General features: G+C 36.8%; 1 protein-coding gene across 4 annotated transcripts in view; it reads left to right on the forward strand.

Moving 5' to 3' along the window:
- kcnab1a (potassium voltage-gated channel subfamily A regulatory beta subunit 1a) overlaps positions 1 to 17,714 on the forward strand; it is a 100,381-nt gene that overhangs the window by 64,700 nt on the left and 17,967 nt on the right. For all 4 annotated transcript variants that reach the window (XM_069197342.1, XM_015360858.2, XM_006637454.3 and 1 more), the window contains 4 exons: positions 2,706 to 2,749; positions 13,216 to 13,253; positions 15,234 to 15,313; positions 15,716 to 15,760. In XM_069197342.1, the coding sequence (XP_069053443.1) occupies positions 2,706 to 2,749; positions 13,216 to 13,253; positions 15,234 to 15,313; positions 15,716 to 15,760 (207 nt within the window). The remainder of the gene's footprint in view (positions 1 to 2,705; positions 2,750 to 13,215; positions 13,254 to 15,233; positions 15,314 to 15,715; positions 15,761 to 17,714) is intronic.

Below are 17,714 nucleotides of genomic sequence, written 5' to 3' on the forward strand. Positions count from 1 at the left end.
GCAAAAAAAAACAAATTACGTGTCAGAAGATGGAAATTTATTGTCTCCTTTTAACTTTTTGTTACTATCATTTTTCAACAAACTAAATTTGAGTGTGTTCAAGTAAGTAGCTGTGTCAGCAAGCACAGGCTGCAAAAGAACAAGTAAAGGTTAAATCCCTCGCTGAAAAGAGAAGAAAAGAAACACAACGTTTCGGCTGTGGAGCCTTCTTTGGGTGTCAGTCTGAATTTCCACCCAGAAACATTTTTTACATTTAAAATTCAACAAATGTAACAGAATCAATAGTATTTGTTACATTTTTTATGCTTCTCTGTATTCAAAGAGCCTGGTCATTTCTGAAGCAGAGATAATAGGAATATGAAGCAGGGCTTAGCAGAACAAAGGTACTGTAGCAAGACCGATACAGTCCATTATGATATATATGCTGTGAACTTTGAAATATTTTTGGGGAAAAGGACAATTACGCTACATTGCAGACTCTCATTTTAAAGTTGAGCGTTCCTGCAATTGTTGAGAAAACACAGTCAACAGTCAATGAAAATGATCTCAGAACTGTCCAAATCGAAAATACTTGAAACCCCTACTACTATAAGGCAACGAGGGATCAGACAAAGAAAATAAATTTACTTTTATCTGCTAAAACAAGAAAAGCTTTATAACTGTCATCAAAACAGCAAGCAGTTAAAAAACTAAAAGCTGGAAAAAGATGTTCCATGCTCCCCCCTGTCAAAAGTAGCTTAATAATGCTCCCAGAAGCATTTGAAAGGACTTTCTTTCCTTCTGTTAATGCAGGGAATTCTGAGTGGCTCAGCCTGGATATCATGTATTTCTTATAGCTACACATTATCACTCTTAAGACAAGGCCTTAGGAGGAGGTGGAGGGGAGAGACAACTTTGGAAAATGACTGATCAAACAGTCTTGTTACGCCGTGCTAAAGGTGAAAAACAGTGGAGCTTACAGCCTGTCAAAAGATCCTACATTGTGATGGGGTAATATTACAGTTGGAGTTTCTGATTCGGGTGGGTATACAATAAGACCTAATGGACGATTGTACAGTCCATTGCGTCCCAACAGCTCCTGTAATCCTTTAAGCAAAAAGTACAAGCTGATTTTCTCCACCTTTCATGTCATGCAGTGCAATTGCTCCAAAATTCCCCTGTTGTCATCTAATAGAAGTCAATGCGCAGATGTGTTACTGCCTCATTTGTACAGTTAATGTATGGTTAATGACATTGTTAATTGGTTACTTATTGGAGCATTAAAATGGCATCAAGCTCCCTCTGAGGTTTGCCTAATCAACAGGGAAACTTCACAGCTAATTACATGTTATCATTCCAAAGACATTTCATGCAACAGTCGACTGAATTACTACAACTTTCAAATCGCTTGAGCACAAGGGCGATCACTTCGGAGATAAACAAATGTTTTGCTGCAAAAACATCAAGCATAATTTGGTTCTCTGAGCCGCTTATTCCCTGTGGTTGGCTTTCTGTTTGTGTCCGGGGAGAACAGGGCTCCTCTTGGGCAATGTTAAAGAGCGGTGAACTTTTCATCGAGTCAGACCTGAGAAGAATGGAGCTGAGGCATGGCTGTGGAATGTAATAACCTGTACCTAGGACCGAATTTGAATTCTGAATTTTCAAAAAGGTTAGATTACACAGTTCTTTCTGCTTCATTGCGCTGTAGTTTAGCACTGGCTAAAAACAGGTGATTTCACTTTAAACATTATACGTTTTAAACCAGAGAAAACGTCATCATATTTCTCGTATCCTTGTTGAAAGTTCTTACCTCCGATTTTCCCATTATCATGAAATTCTAATGCACTTCGGGATTATTTGCCGGACAGCTTTATCTGATTGACATAAATTTAGAGCCGCTATAAAAACGCCAGTGTAGTCTAGTTATATGAGATGCGGTGACAGTATATTAAAGGTCTGAAAGCACATTATTCAGTGTGCACTGTATTGACTGCCTACAGAATATACCCTTGTGGAATGATAATCATCATCAACAATACACAGAACTCATTCTGAACAAGGTGCTATTGAACCCCTTAATTTAAGGGAGAGATTTGCTCTTAGTTTAATCAATCACAACCTGGGATCTGGGATGGATAATCAGGACCTTTCGAGCATCTGCAGGAGGCATGTGCCCTTGAAATGTCAAATGTCAAAATGTCAACTGACATTTTGTGTCAGTAATGGGATCACAGATATACTGTAATTACCAAAACTAAAATCGATTAGTATAGGCTGTTACTGGAGGAATGCAGGACAGCCATTTGGAATCAGACCTATCTATCCTGTAACTATGCTCTTATATGAGTATGGTAGATTTTCTGACATTCATTGTAAATATAACTCCATTTACAAGAGAGGCATGGCAGCTAACACAGTGCCACAACACTTAAAAGAGCTGTAGTATGTAGTATGGTAAGAGCTTTAGTATGGTGGACTCAAGCTGTTTTTGCTAACTCAAAAGCATTATGTCAAATAAGATGTTCAAATTGATTTTCTGAGAATAATCAAAACAGTAAGAACACCTACTTCATGATAATTACAGTGGAATTGATTTTTTACTCTCTTATAGATCCTATAGTTAACAGGTTTTACTGTATATTTTGAATCTTTAACTAACCTAGCAGTACACTGTAGGCCAAGGATATTGATCCACTCTTAATCAGCTCTTATTTCTTTCTTTTCAGGAACCTGGGGAAGTCAGGGCTCAGAGTGTCGTGTTTAGGTCTTGGTAAGTAAATATACTTGTTAGATACCAGCTGTTCATAGACTGCAAAGAAAAGAGTGAAGGGAAAATCTCAATTCATCAAAAAGAATCTTCACAAAAGAATATCTATTACATATAAGAACAAAAAGATTAGAAAGGTTACAAATGAGAGGTTTGTTTGGTTGCTACAGTAGTAGCAAATTGATCTACAGTATGGATCTGATTTAGCTGTTCAATATGGTATTCAGCTTTGACATAGCATGACTGTGACTCTTACAACCCTCTGTGTACAGATGTGTCACTTCTACTGCTCCTCTTGTAGTCCTTTCTATTCTACACTGTAAAAGATCTGTTTTTGCTAGCCTGTCAGTGAAGGACATTCCTTTAAGACTGGAATGTATCTGGTCACTCCTCAGGAATGATTCCAGAACTACAACATCTCTATTGTAATGTGATCAACAAAATTTTACACTGTGTTATGAATTAAGAATATGACATTCTTTGATTTCAACCCTGCACTCTTAACAATACATCTTCTACTTTCTTATGACTTTTTGTTGTTTCCTGTATTATCTAGATTATGTAAAAGATGTGTCAAAATACTGTAAATACCCAAGTCTTTTTCAGAAGCAGCTTCTTTCCACCGTAGGTTTTCCACCCTTTGTTGCACTCAGTAGTAGGTTTACATAATAATGAATGTTCATGTAGCTTGGAAGCCAGAGTTTGAAGATCTGCATCAGTGCTTATCTACCTCACACTTGTGGGCTTGTGTGATAGCTGTCTTTTATTATGTGCAATATACAATTCTAATAACAGTGATTCAGAATTGTAATGAAATCACCTGCTTAATCATGCCAGTAAAAACCAAAAGTCTCACTTTGTTCCTTTTTATTAAAGTTTATATCACATCATCGCATCACTTTCAACAGCCAATTCAGCATCATGGTGGCCTGGAGCCTGTCCCAGGAGATCTTGGGCACAAGATGGGATACACTCTGGGTGGGACACTTGTCCATCTCCGAGCACACACAGACAAAAACACACACACTCACACCAGAGCCAATTTTCCAGAAGCCAATTAACCTACCAGTATGTCTTTGGAGTGTGGGAGGAAACTAGAGTAAAGGTTATAGGAAACATTTTATTTCATTCTTTATTATATATTTCTAATTGTGCTGAGCATATCAACATGGGTTCTGCACAGCAATAAAGGGACACAATAAAGGAACACATTGATTGGCAAAAGTTGAATTTGTTTTATCTTTAGGTGTCACCACCTGGTCAAACCATAAAGCATCAACACAGAAAAATATACGTGTAACAGAAACAATGGTACTTTCCTAATGAGCAGAAGTCATTAGTTAAAAGGGTCTGGAAATGAAAAACACAGTTTTGCCTCTATTTGTCTTTTTTAACCCGTAGAATGATAATTGTTGATTTGTTATTCCCCTTCTGTCACTGTTTTGATTCAAACAAATAACTCTTAGAAAAAAAGACATTGGACGTTTATCGGGCTTGTAAATTCATTGTTCTTTCTCTGCTCCTGCCTCTAACTGCATTGTTTATAAAAGGTCTAGTGAGATCTCTAGAGCAAAGCAAATCAGCAAATTCAGCAGCTGCATTTCAGAAAACACATAAAACTGGGGCATGTTGAAGCTCAATATATACGGCTGCTCCAGAAAAATGGAAAACTAAGAAAAAGCTTTTTTCACATTTTCCATAGTTCTTTTATTCTAATTCTACCCTTCATTATCCCTGCAAAATGATGAACCTCCACATGTTCTTCAATAGTATCGAAAGAGAAAATGAGAAAGGCTATAATGCCAAAGTTTCCCAAGTTGAAATGCATTTATATTGTTTATTGCGTATGAGTCATCCCAAAGAGCTTTACCATAAAGACCTCCACAATTAGTTAGGTGAATGTTAATGAAAACCTGAGCTGATCCCAGTATGGTCACATCTATAAATTATACAAACAATTAATTATCTGTCCGAATCTGATGTGCCACCTAAGCAATTCATTTAATAAAGTCATAAAAATCTGCGAACTCTTAAATTTGTAGAAAGTTTAGAAGTTGTCTGATAGAACTAATTAACATGTCAATGAAAGGGGAAAATTGCAGTAAGGATTTTGAGTAAGTACGCAGCAAGACAAAAGGTGCCAATTTGTTCTTGATGACTAATATGAAATATGTTTTGTAATTGAGCTATTTGTGAGTAGCTCATTTATTATGCTTGATTCATTACTGTTAAAGTCGCCATATTAATGGCCAAAAAAGTCCTCTTCTGATTTAAAAGCCAACATGAGAAGAGAAGGCTTCATTAAACTAAAAGGTACAACAGACTGGATTTGGGAGTCTTGTGTTTGAACTTACCACAGCTCTTTACAGTACCTATGAAATGGGATATACAAATGTCTACTTCATACATGTATGAAATGGATAGTCTGGTCGTCATTAGATGTGTTAAGGTCTTTCTTCAATCTCTTCAACCTTTCCAAGATTCAGGATAGATTAACAGTTTTACCATGGAAGTTCTAGTTTTGCCACCTTATGCTCCATTATTTGAGTCAACGTTCTGCTCTTTTTGTCATTCATGAACAATTGTCATTAAACGATGTTAAAGACCTCAGTGGAACCTGCTTTTAACAGGCTTTTCTGCTCAATGCAAAAGTTAAATGGATGGTTGTGATGAGCAAATATCCCTTCAGCTTTCCGTGGACCTGAAAACCATATCTGTTTCATTTAATATTTTGCTGTTTTAAATATACAGTTCAGAATGGTTTGTTATATATAGATGGTCCACTATGACTTTCATTTTAGTGATCTTCATTCATCCAAATCAGTTTTCTAAGGGAAGTTAAATTGATGGTCTTTTAGATTCTGTCTAAATGGATCTATAAGTGCAAAATTTCATTTTCTATGAGCAGTGTAAAAAACTGTCATTACAGAACTGTGAGGAGCAAGTGTGAAGCAGCAAACAGCAGATGTACTGTACATATGAAAGGCAGTTGAGAGAAAAAATAAATTCTATCAGATAGACAGTGGGATTCCTGAAAGAATCACTGAACTGCATCCTGAGGATAATTGCAAGGGAGAAATACACACTTTTTTTAAACCAGATCTCGCAGTTCCAGATGAGATAGGTCCTTTGGTTTAACCTGTTTCCGTATGATATGCGACATCCAAAATGATTTATCTTCTCTATGGTAATTCAAGATGCACACGGTCATGTTGACTACATTTCAAGGTGTCCCTTTTTGTATAGAAAGTGTGTTTATGAAAGATACAATCATCATCTGAAGGAGAGCCGAAGTATCTGCATAGATTGCTATAGGAAACCAAGACCATGATTGTGCTGAATCCCTCTGTTCTCATTGCTTATATAACAGATTATAAACTACACATATACTAACAGAGTCCTGAAGAGATTAAAAGAATCCGTTGAATTTTCCAAAGAACTCAAGCAGCATCTAATTCTTTTGTAGACATCAAAGGAACAATCCCTCTTCCAATATTATTCTTGAAAATTACTTTCCCGACTAAAATTTTGAAATTTAAAAAATTCAAATAATGCAGAAGGGCGACTTCCTCTGTGTAAAAAATAGTTGACTTCTCCTGAAGATATTTAGCTGATCTGATGGTCGGGACCAAACAAACAAATAAATCAGTTTGAGTCATTGTCTTGTTGCACCACATCAGCTTTGCTTGCTGTGGGAAAAGATCTGTTTATAGAAGCAGTTCTAATCACAACAGATAACGCTCACAGCCCAACAGCAAACAGCAATTCTGCTGCAGAAGACCGGGGGTGTGAAACTCTGAGAAAAGGTTAGAGAAACACATGCTACCTGGCACTGGAGTGCTTCTGGGCTCAGGTGTGACAGGCCAGAACCAGACACTTGTAGGAAAATGCAGAACACTTTTGGATTATTGAGCAGTTTTTTTTCATTCATTTTGAGGAGTGTAAATGAGCTGAGACCTTTTATTGTGTTGCCATTGTTGTGGGAAATTCTTTATCGGAGGAGCAGAACACAGTCTTCTGCAGATTCAGTTGTATTGAGCTCAATAAGTCCAACAACGCGCGCTGGGTCAGCCCCACAGAACAGACAAATTGCAAGGGTTTCCCAGCTCTTATATACAGTCAGAAGAAAGTTTGTTTCACAATCTGTCCTGTTCTTTGATATGTGATTACCTCCTGTCCTACTCTGTCTTGCTCTAGGTTCTGTCCTTTGATATGCAGCAGACATTGGTCTGCTTTATCCTGTTTGTGGGTGTTGTTCTTGTCTTTTATTTTGTAGCGTTAAGCCACTGGGGCTGCTAAAGCAAGTCAGCTTTATGGCATCTTAGTGGAACTTTTGTTTGAGGCTAAATTAACAGACCCCACCAACACCTCTAAAATGCGCTTCAGTGGTGTACTGTGATGCTGGATAAGTGAGATATATACACGTCCCACTTCACCATCAAGGCATCAATATACAAGCAGGAACCTTTTCTGTACACCTGGGAACATTTGAGTGGAAATACACAAAATGCTATGAGGTGAGAATTAGGTATAGTGTCAGGGATAAAACAGACTAAGTAGAAATGTGACTAGATTGACGTGTTTTCTGAATGTATTTTATAATTACAGTGGAAAATAAATAAGAATAGGGTTATATTTATTCAGTTAGTAAAGTAAGCTTAGAAGTCACAACATCATCATGTCACCTTTTTGTTTAAGAGGAGAAAATGATTTAAGTGTCCCAATAGTAAGGAAAAACCACCTAGTATCACAAACTAACAACAAAGTCTTCAATAACCTCCTCTTTCAGGGAAGAATTCTCCCTAAAGACCAAATGTCACCTCCACTTTACCAAATGTGTGTTTTGAAAATTCTCCAAATTGCTAACTGGAGTTGTTCTTATATTGCAGGGAGATCCAGGACACTTTAGTGATTCATGACTGTAATATGTTCTTTTGTAGCCCCAGAGCCCTTTGCATTAAAAAGGACTTGAGAGCACAGTAGTTCAAGGTAGAATCCACAAAAAGCATTTTCAACTCATATGCCTGTAAAAAAAATGCATTGTTAAATATTCGGTGATTAAACTTATTATCCCTGAACCCTTCAAGCTGCAGGGCATGCTTTGTGTTGCGGTGTAGAGGTGCTTCAGCAGGACGTGGGATGAAGAGGGAGAATCTGAAAGCAGCATGCACTCAGTGTCACTGCATTAGCATGAGATTGATCAGTCAGCCAGGCTGCTAGCCAACGCATTTACGTGCTTATGTACAAACCCTTGCTGTTTAAAGTTTTGTGTTGGCCATGTCACTGCTGCCCCCTCAGGCAATAAAAAGTAGCTGTCTCTATTCAGCTCCTGCAATATGATCAAGGTCCATACCAGGTCCTGCTGTGTTATTGTCTGTCCTGTATTTTCTCTGGTTTAATGATAGTTGTCTCTTTTTTGAGGCTGCTCGTCAGGGCAGGGACCCCTCTCCCCATTACAGAACCATTTGTGTGGATGCAGATTGCTATGTGCAGCATCCTTCTGAGGGGTGGAAGGTGCTATCTCTCACTGGATAGGATCAAAAACATCTTTCCTCGGGAACTGATCGTTGGCATTTCTGTTTTTCAGCAGGAGAAATTGTCACATGCTCCAGGTCACCCCAAGGATTCTGATAAATGCCAGAACCAGTCACTTAATTAATAATTCAAGGGTAAAAGTTGCAGACAAAAAAGCAAACTGGTCCGCAGGCAAGCCATATGTCTGTTTGGAGCAAAGAGCGATCATAATATAAATGACCATCAATCACAGAGGAAGTGAGAGAGAATGGCACACAGCTTTTATCATAGATCTTAGACCAGAAAACAAGCATTTTTAGCAGTCTCTTTATTAATAGTAACTGGTTGAGACAACATTTGTGGAAGGCCAGAAATGCTAACTATATATCCCCATAGGTATATAATGCAACAATGAAAGGTGAGGATACTCTGTCACAAATTAAAAGGAGGGAAAGATAGAATTAAACTTCCTGGGGAAAAACCAACAGACCATTTTCACCACTGTTTATAACGTACTGTCAGATACAAGCTTATTGTAAAGCTTAGTTAATTACTTGTTCGATGTCACGAATACTGAAGCAAGTCCCTTTGGTGTTCATGGTGGAGAAGAGAGAGGCGGAAGCCTGGAATTAACTGGAAATACATGCTTAGCACTCAACAGTTTTTCCAAACATAACCAACACATGTACACATATCCTCTGGGACTCGGTGATTGTTGTAAAAAGCCCTGTGGATCCTGTCTCTTCTTCTTCTAAAGAATTGGCATGTCTGTGTATTCCAACCTGCCAGTCTAGAAGAATCCCAACAGCACATGACTTTACTTGATGGCACCTACTCTGTCAGTCTGTACCATCCTTTTTCTAAACACTTCATCCCATTCCGGGTGACAGGAGAGGCAGGGCAATGCTAACAACTGCACCACCACACCACCGTATACTTTGAAAATTATGACTCAGTTTTCCTTCAAGATACTTTAAAGCAGGTAAATGGTGCAAATGGCTTGTTCTCCTGCCTGAAAGTAACACCAGTTGTTCAGAAGTGCATCACACCCACACAGCCCTCCTGAATTAACTTCAGTATTGTGGGGGAATGAAGTGAGAATTATGTGCAAACACTGTCTGCTTTTGTTGATTTCACAACAACTTCGGAATTTAAAGGTTTTGCAATCCTGGGAGTCTGATCTGATTTTAATTACTGTTTTCTGTAAATACCTTGCCATTGCATTTTTAATACATCCGTAAATTGTTTGAAATGCATCTCTTTGCTTTGTCCATTGTTCAGTGGGTGCACACGTTAGATTCAGGGAAAGCGGATCATATTGAGTAAGTCATGCTCATACTGTCTAGAAAAGAGGAAGCAACTGATTATTTTTAAAAACTGTCAGCATTGTATATGGCATTAATTTTACAGGCTCCTTTCATTTGGTTCCAAGGTATTTTCACAATTTAATTGCCTTTGTGGACTCTAGGGAGGTAATTGTATGTGAGTATTTAGTGATGGATCAGCAGTACATTTCAGAAATATAGCTTTAGCTTTTCTGCTAAAAGTATGTATTTCTCTTAACATGCTCTCAGATTTCTCATCTCAATGTTTGAACAAGTGCACAACATGTGGTGTTCTTTTTTGTTATGTATTTAATATTGCGAAACTCACAAATTGTGAAAAAACTAGGGGATCCATTGCTTTATAGGTGTGGTGAAGAATGTGAGCGCAATAACAGTAAAAGAACACTGTGTACTGAAAGATTTAATTTGGTAGGCCACAGGGTACCCAGAGGGCAAGCTTGAATTATATGTTGAGAAGCAGGCAAGAAGTTTGCTGAATCAAAATGATGATACTTAGTGAACATTTAGAAGACATAAGGAGTTCATCACAAACTGCCTGAAGGTCCTTTGAAATTGTGATAAAATAAACTTCAGGATCATTTCACTGACTTTTAACTGGAAACACTAATGCCTATCTTAAAGAACAGGGCAACAGATGGTGGAAACAGCATGGAGAAATCGATGTACAGTGAATATTTGTTTACAGCATTTTGTACTTTGAGGCTGCAGTGTGAATCCCGCTCAATGGTCCCAGAGCAGCAACTGTACATTGTCATGGAGCCTATTTTGTTGTGTTTTCCTTTTCTGAGTCCGACTCAAGAATTCACAGTGAAAAATAAAGCGAAACACATTAACACATTAGATTAAGGCTTGTTTCTAATCTGTTTTCATGACCCCACAGCTGCGTGTCTTAAAATGTCTCAAACGTGATGCGCTCTTTTCAGAGGAGTGCCAAGTCTCTGCCCTTTCGTTTTCTGCTGATGTTTTTCAATTTAGTTTTTGCACCTGTGATCCATCTGTCTATAAGCAGATAGCTGCTTGGTCAGCAGAACTTATTGTGTTAGGATCTTTCTTAAGTGGTGTTAAGACTCCTTCTGGAATTTACAATTCAGCCATAAACCCCTGACAGAAAGATCAATGAAGCTTGATTCTGTGATATCAGAAGTAAGTTCTGTTCTCACATTTCCTTTCATCATTCAGTTAGTTATCTTTCTTTGTCTTTGACACAGTGAGTTGTCATGCAATAGCCCCTTAAACAAAGAATTAGATTAGTGTGAAGTGTCTATGTCTGAGTAAGATTAATACTCATTGTAAATTAGCGTAAAATATCAATGAATACATATGGTGCACACTGCTTTTCTGCTTAAAGTATGTATTTCTCTTAACATGCTCTCAGATTTCTCATATAAGTTCTCATATAAGTAAAGCAGAGAACATGAGATAACAAACAAGCATCAATGCCTTCATTGATTCAGTCATAGGATCTTCAGCTCCTTAATTTCCCGGTTCAGCATAACTGAAATTGTCTGTGCATGGGTGGTGAGATGCAGATTCAGATTGCAGGATGTATATTTGAACAGGTGATTTGTTCAAGAAATACGTTTTATGGCATTTGCTTCTGATAAAATATTACACCATGGCAAGTGGGGTCAAAATTTAAATCTGTTAATATCAGATCTTTTCTTTTCTCCATGATGCATTTATAGTAATATTTTATACCTTATTTGTGGTATTTTGTGCAGCTGGTCTTGTGAAGCTTTTCTACAGATTTGTTCTGTAAATTCTCTAAGAGAAAAGGTCAGTATTAAAAAATAAAATTAACTCTTTCCCTTGTGGCTTAGACCAACATCAAGCGTGTCTTACAACCCAAATGTGTCACATCAAGACTTCTTAGTGCTCACCAAACTAGAACAAACCAAACATTATAGCCAGTACACTGTCGCTACCCATTTTTTTTATTTAAACCCCAAATCTTATAGTATGTCTTTATATGATTTTCAATGCAGACAGGGACAAAGGATAAGAATTAAATATATTTTATCACATTGATTCATGCTAAATAAAGATTTTTATGGGTTTATGTTAAAGGGTCAACATAAACTAGAGGGGAAAATGGTTCACTCAAAATATATCCTGTATTATCAGATAATAAGATTACACATGACAATAATTGAAGAAGAATAACATATTAAGAATAATATGTCTAAATAATTCCATTTAAAATTATATATTTTTAAGGTAGCCAGGTCACACCACCCAGCCATAAAAATAACAAGATTTGTCTTGGTGACAGCAAATGTCAGCTTTAGACTCATCCTATGCCTGTCAGTCAAGTACTTTTATTATTCAACAACTGAAATTACTGTTGTGCCATCACAGTTATTTTAAGCATTTTAGTCTTCGTTGGTTAAATAATGTTCAGTTTTCAAAAATTGGTTCATTATGGGTCACTGGGTCTCTCGTGGGTCTTTTTTTTATTTAGAGAAAGCTGTGTGAATCATGTCATAGTCAATCTGCTCAGTAAAAATGGAGACGCAAACACATCTCACATTTATCATCCTCCTCCAAGATACAAATATTTTTTCCGTCTCCTTTTCATGGCTCAGGCCTGAGGCTATGAGGCCTGTCATATAGTAACACGGAGTGCTTGCTCTTAACATTCGGTTTTTCAGCGCCTATACCTTCTTTAAGGACATCTTCCTTGGGCTCCATGCTTCACTGCCTCTCACTACAATCTGGAGGCTCTAGATCAGAGGAAGCCAGTAGAAATGTCCTTCAAGCCAGATCGTAAAATGTAAGAGCCACTGACCTCCTAGTACTTGAACTCTGTTAATTACTTACGGTTAGATTGACTCTTTTACAGATTTACTTTTCCTCCTGTTCCTACCTACTAAATGCACAGCAGTGTATATTTTTTCATGTTTGCTTTGCTTTATTTTCTTATCAAAGCAGAAAAAAACACCCCAATCTTTGGTAAAAATTACCTTAGTGTGTTGTATTGGAGTGGCTATTCCAATCACTTTTAGGTGACAAAGGGATTACCTTTGGACTGGTAGTAAAATTAACATATTTTATGTGAAGATTGACAGTTTGTTAAAATAAGGGATTTATACAGTGTATTGTCTTTTATTTAAACATAAACATATCTACTTTTACTTCTGTTCCTACCTACTAAAATATACTGTATATTTATTTTCATGCATGTTTTGCTTCATTTTCTTATCAAAGAAGAAAAAACATCTGAAATCACTTTTAGAATCACTTTTAGATCACAAGGGATTACCTTTGGACTGGTAGTAAAGTTTTTAAATTTGACATGAAGTTTGATAGAGTCTGTTAAAACAAGGAATTTATATTGCCTTTTATAATATGCCAAAAGGGATACTGTATCTATCTTGGTTTATGACTTTATGCTATAAGAGCAAGGAATAAAAATCTCTTTGAAATAAGAATGCAATAGACTAAACCTTGTTTCCATAATGTATTTCAGATATATGTAGTTTATAATAAAAAGATCAATATATTTATATAAAAAGATCACTAACTTTTGTTTTTGTTGGTTTTAAAACTCTGTATTGTACATCTTTTAAAATAATGTTAAAGTGTGTTTTATTTTGATGTTTCCCACAGGAACCTGGGTGACTTTTGGAGGTCAGATTTCAGATGAGGTGAGAGAACAATTAGAAAGCAAATTCACATTGTAAAAAAAATCTTGCATTATTTTGTAAAAAGGTTTCACTCTGAAAAATACAGCAATCATTCATTCCTGAGCTGGTAAATTAATAAAAATGTTTAAAGTCCCAAAAGTGATTTTATTTTTGTAACCTTTTATATCAATAATCTAAGGAGTATTCGGTCATCACTGGAGGCACTTTCAGAGACTGGACACTCTTAATCGTATTTTTGAGCCAGTATCTTGTGCTTGCATTCATATATTCATCACTCAAATACAACAAATGATAGGCAAAAAGCCCATTTTTGATTTCATAACTTCTGCATCTTCAATGCTTATTTAATGCCCTTCTGTTCAGAAGGGAAAATCCAGCTGCAACTGGAATACAGTGACCCAGAATTTTTTTTAACGGTGTGAAACATGTGTCACAGCTCTTTTTTAACCAAGGTCATCATTAGGGGCTTTCTGGTGTAGAGAGATTAATTTAAAAATGGCTGTCATTTCTGTGTGGTTTAATAATTAACCTCACTCAGCTCCCAACAAACATATACAGTACATATACAGTACCAATATGAATTTCATGATCATGTTTGTGAAGAGCACTGATGAGTTATATGAAGAGTAAGCTCTAACTTTATGCATCACACATAACCATATGGTACTGCTGTGTTACTGTGCTCACAACTGATGCTTAGGGCTAGATTTGCTTACAAGGATTCTGGAAATAGTTGAATTTACATCCACTCCATTCTGTAACCCATCCTGCTTGGATACAGTCGTTTTCTCTCAGATATTCTCCCCTGTTAGGAAACACATGTTCTAGTCTCTAAAGTACCAACCAATTGTCTGGAGAAACTTGTATTATAACAGGAGAGTTTGAGGGAAACACAAATGACTTAAACCACTATTTAGTCTTTTCTATTACCTTATTAAGCAGGGTTTGTGGGTTGGCCATTTATCAGCTATATTTGTACATAGATGTGGTGTATGTACTTTATTAACAGTATCTGAAATACACTTACAAGACAACTTCGGTTTAAAGCAACTTTCACTGAAGGATATGCTGTGTGCCCATATGAAAAGAGCACAGTTAATTAATGCAGTGACTGAAAGTCCAAGACTTTTCCTGATCACATATTAATTTCAAAAAGCAGCATAATTTATGCATGATATTACAAAAAGGAAACTAGTAAAACACTACATTTGCAACACAATATGTATAACATATTCCAATATCATATAAACTCTCTTTTGGCATGTTGTGTTACTGTACATTGATATTGCTATGCAAATTGTGTAAGTTGTGCAATAAGCACTGATATAGTTTTGCTTCAAAAGCCATGAAATATCACATTTTCTTTCAGTAACTTGACAAGACTGATTTGTCTTTTCCCTATACTTGATATTTTCTTTAGTATTCTGTGGCTCACTAAAGTGGAATATCTTTTATTATCTGTTTGGAACAGCTACCACCTTCAGTTTTCATGCCTTCCTTCAACAATCTTGTACATCTGCCAGAAAACTTGATGAATTGTTAGAACAGTAAAAGACACCAAGCAGATTCTCCGAGGGAAAGTGTTATTTGATTAAAGCAATCCTGCAAAAAGACTGTGTTAAGGTTATCACTTTCAAAGGGAAACTTGTGCAAAAATTAACAATGACAACAAATTCACTTATAATGCTGAATCGACATGTAATGTAAAAAATGATGTTGTGGATTCTTTGCAGTATTATGCTAATTTATTACTGTGCTACCCAAAGTAAATTCTAAAGCAAACAGTCTTGCTTCGCCATTTGAGTGAAACTCGCTACAGGCCAGGGTGAGAGAGGGATAACAGATTTTAATGGACCAAATAATGATGAAGAATAGTAGTTTCTAACATGTTACAGGACAGTAAGCAAGGTTTGGCTGAAAAAAGGAGAGCTGCAAACTAGGACCTATCGTTCAGCAATCATTTAGGTTTAATTTCTACAGGTGGCGGAACGGCTAATGACAATTGCTTATGAGAACGGAGTAAATCTCTTCGATACTGCAGAGGTTTATGCTGCTGGCAAGTAGGTGAAATTCATCATCTACCTAATTCTTTATGTGTGTGATATGATGTGGAATTCCTGTACTGGAATCCCAAAAGAACCTGCATCCTGACTGAAGTTGTGAGTTATACAAATCATACATGTCCTTTTTCACAATGTCCTTATAATCAAAGTGCTTTGAAGCAATGTAATGAAACAAGTTTAGGTACACTGCAGTTATTTAACCAGAAGTATAATTAATAGGTTGTGCTTTGTTAATGTTATCAACTAAATCGGCCTTCATGATTTGGAAACTTGTTTAGTTGTAAAAGATTTTTAACATTAATTAAAATACTGTTTGCAGTGCTATATATCTGCAGCCCTGAGTTCCAGAAAATACTGAAATGTTTCAGGTTATAATAATGGGTCCTTTGTGCTTTCTAGAGCTGAGATCATATTGGGAAACATCATCAAGAAGAGGAACTGGAGGTAATCTTATTTTGTACTTGTATGTTTTTCTTTTGGAAAGCATGCTAGGTTTCTCATACAACTAAACAAAGTCGTGTGTGAGAAATGTGTTTGGATAGTTGAATGATTGCAATGTGTTTTATTTCTTGTTCTATAGCTTCCGTGCTGTTTAAGCAGTCTAGTATGTCAGTCCGTAATGGTAACTATAGCAACAAATGCCTTCTATCTGCTATCTATACTGGAAGTTTAAGTACAGTTTCTGAGATCTGTCATAGGTGGCCTGTTGACCAGAGGCCAGGCTCAATTCAACTGTTTTGATTAAAATTGCACATCGCCAATTATTTTTTATCTCGCACCAGCCCAAACAGGGAGTCACCTCTGTACTTTCGTGCTCACAGGAAGGATCCCTGCTCCCACATGGGGATAAAGAGGAAGTGACAACACGCCTCTGACCCGCCCACCCCTCACACCAATCATCTACTCACATGTTAGGAACACTGCAGTGCCATGCTGGAGGGTCAGGGCTGACGGGAGAAGAGGCTCTTGGCACTGCAGACACCAGGGGTGATGCAGGGGTCACTGATTTCCTAGGATCTGGCAGAGCCATAACCATCTACCTTTGTCAAGGGATCTGGTGGGATTTCTAATGGGAAATCCCAGACATGGTTGATTTGATTAAAAAATTCAAGATATTAATCTTACTGACTATAAGCCCTGTACGAGGCATGAAGAGGGCTTTGAAGGACCCATAGGAAATGTGTTTGTCTTAATGTCCTTAATCAGGGCATCTGTAAAAACAAACTTGCCAGAATGAAAGTGATAAGTGGATTTGAGAATTGAGAATGTAACCCCAAATAGATTTTAGAGAGCCGGTCAGTTTTCTCCCTTTTAAATAAGGGATCCAGTCTTTAAAATCCAGAAGAAGCTGTGAACTGGCAGCCAGCAAAATCATATTGATGGGGTTTTCATTTCAGTAATCAAGTACAGACAATATAAAAAAGATTTATTTTTTTACAGGACCTGTTAATCAGGTCCCAGTAAGATGGAGACAGTAAGACATAATAAAAAAAACCTTAAAGGAAATGCATAAGTTGCTGTATTTCCTCATTAAATTAGACCCCACTGCTTAATACAGCCAGCTAAAGATTGTTTGAAACCATACGTAAAAAAAAATATTCCTCAACCTTCTAACCTCTAAGTAATTCCCTTGAAAATCTTATTGTTATCCCTGCCCTTGAGATTAGTGACATCTAGTTTAATCATGTTTATTTATTTTCTACAGCACATCTTGCAAATCCTATCTCAGCTCTTATGTTAGATCCAAAGACTCACATTATTGTGATATCACCATAATCTTTATTTTTAATAATATAACTAATTTTAAATTATTTCTGCAGATGAGGTGGCATTAAGCTACAATTTCTGAAGCACATGCTTTTGAATAATGTACCTAATGTACCTCTACAACGTACCAATGGTTTCTAGCTGTGCAAATCTAAGGATTCATTTTCCCGAGCTATAAGTCAGCAAATCTTTTTGAGAGTAAATCTATGCATGAAATGTTCCAGAATGCGAGGTATATCTTTCTTATGGGAAACCAGCTTATTAAGGTAGAACTGCAGCTGTGTTTATGAGGAAAGAGACAACAGAAATGACAGAGAGAAATTCAGTTTTATTCAAGGGAGAATATAAACTATGGAATGATACAATACGATAGCAAATAATAATCCTATACAATAGAGTAGCAATAGCAATGGAGCATGAGTCTGTTCACAAAGAAAGTTTTAAGGAATGTGAAACAGCATTATAACCATTATATTAACAGAAAATATGTTTAAGGCAATGTTTTAAATTATTTCCTTGTGCTTAAGCACTGCCCCTGCCGTGAGAGTTGGTCCCAGCTTCTCTGAAGGACCATACTGCTCAATTCAATACAGAGTGATAAATAGCACTGATGGTCTAAGTGTTCCTAGAC

The sequence above is a fragment of the Lepisosteus oculatus genome, chromosome 13, assembly GCF_040954835.1.
Source record: "Lepisosteus oculatus isolate fLepOcu1 chromosome 13, fLepOcu1.hap2, whole genome shotgun sequence".
Lineage (NCBI taxonomy): Eukaryota > Metazoa > Chordata > Actinopteri > Semionotiformes > Lepisosteidae > Lepisosteus > Lepisosteus oculatus.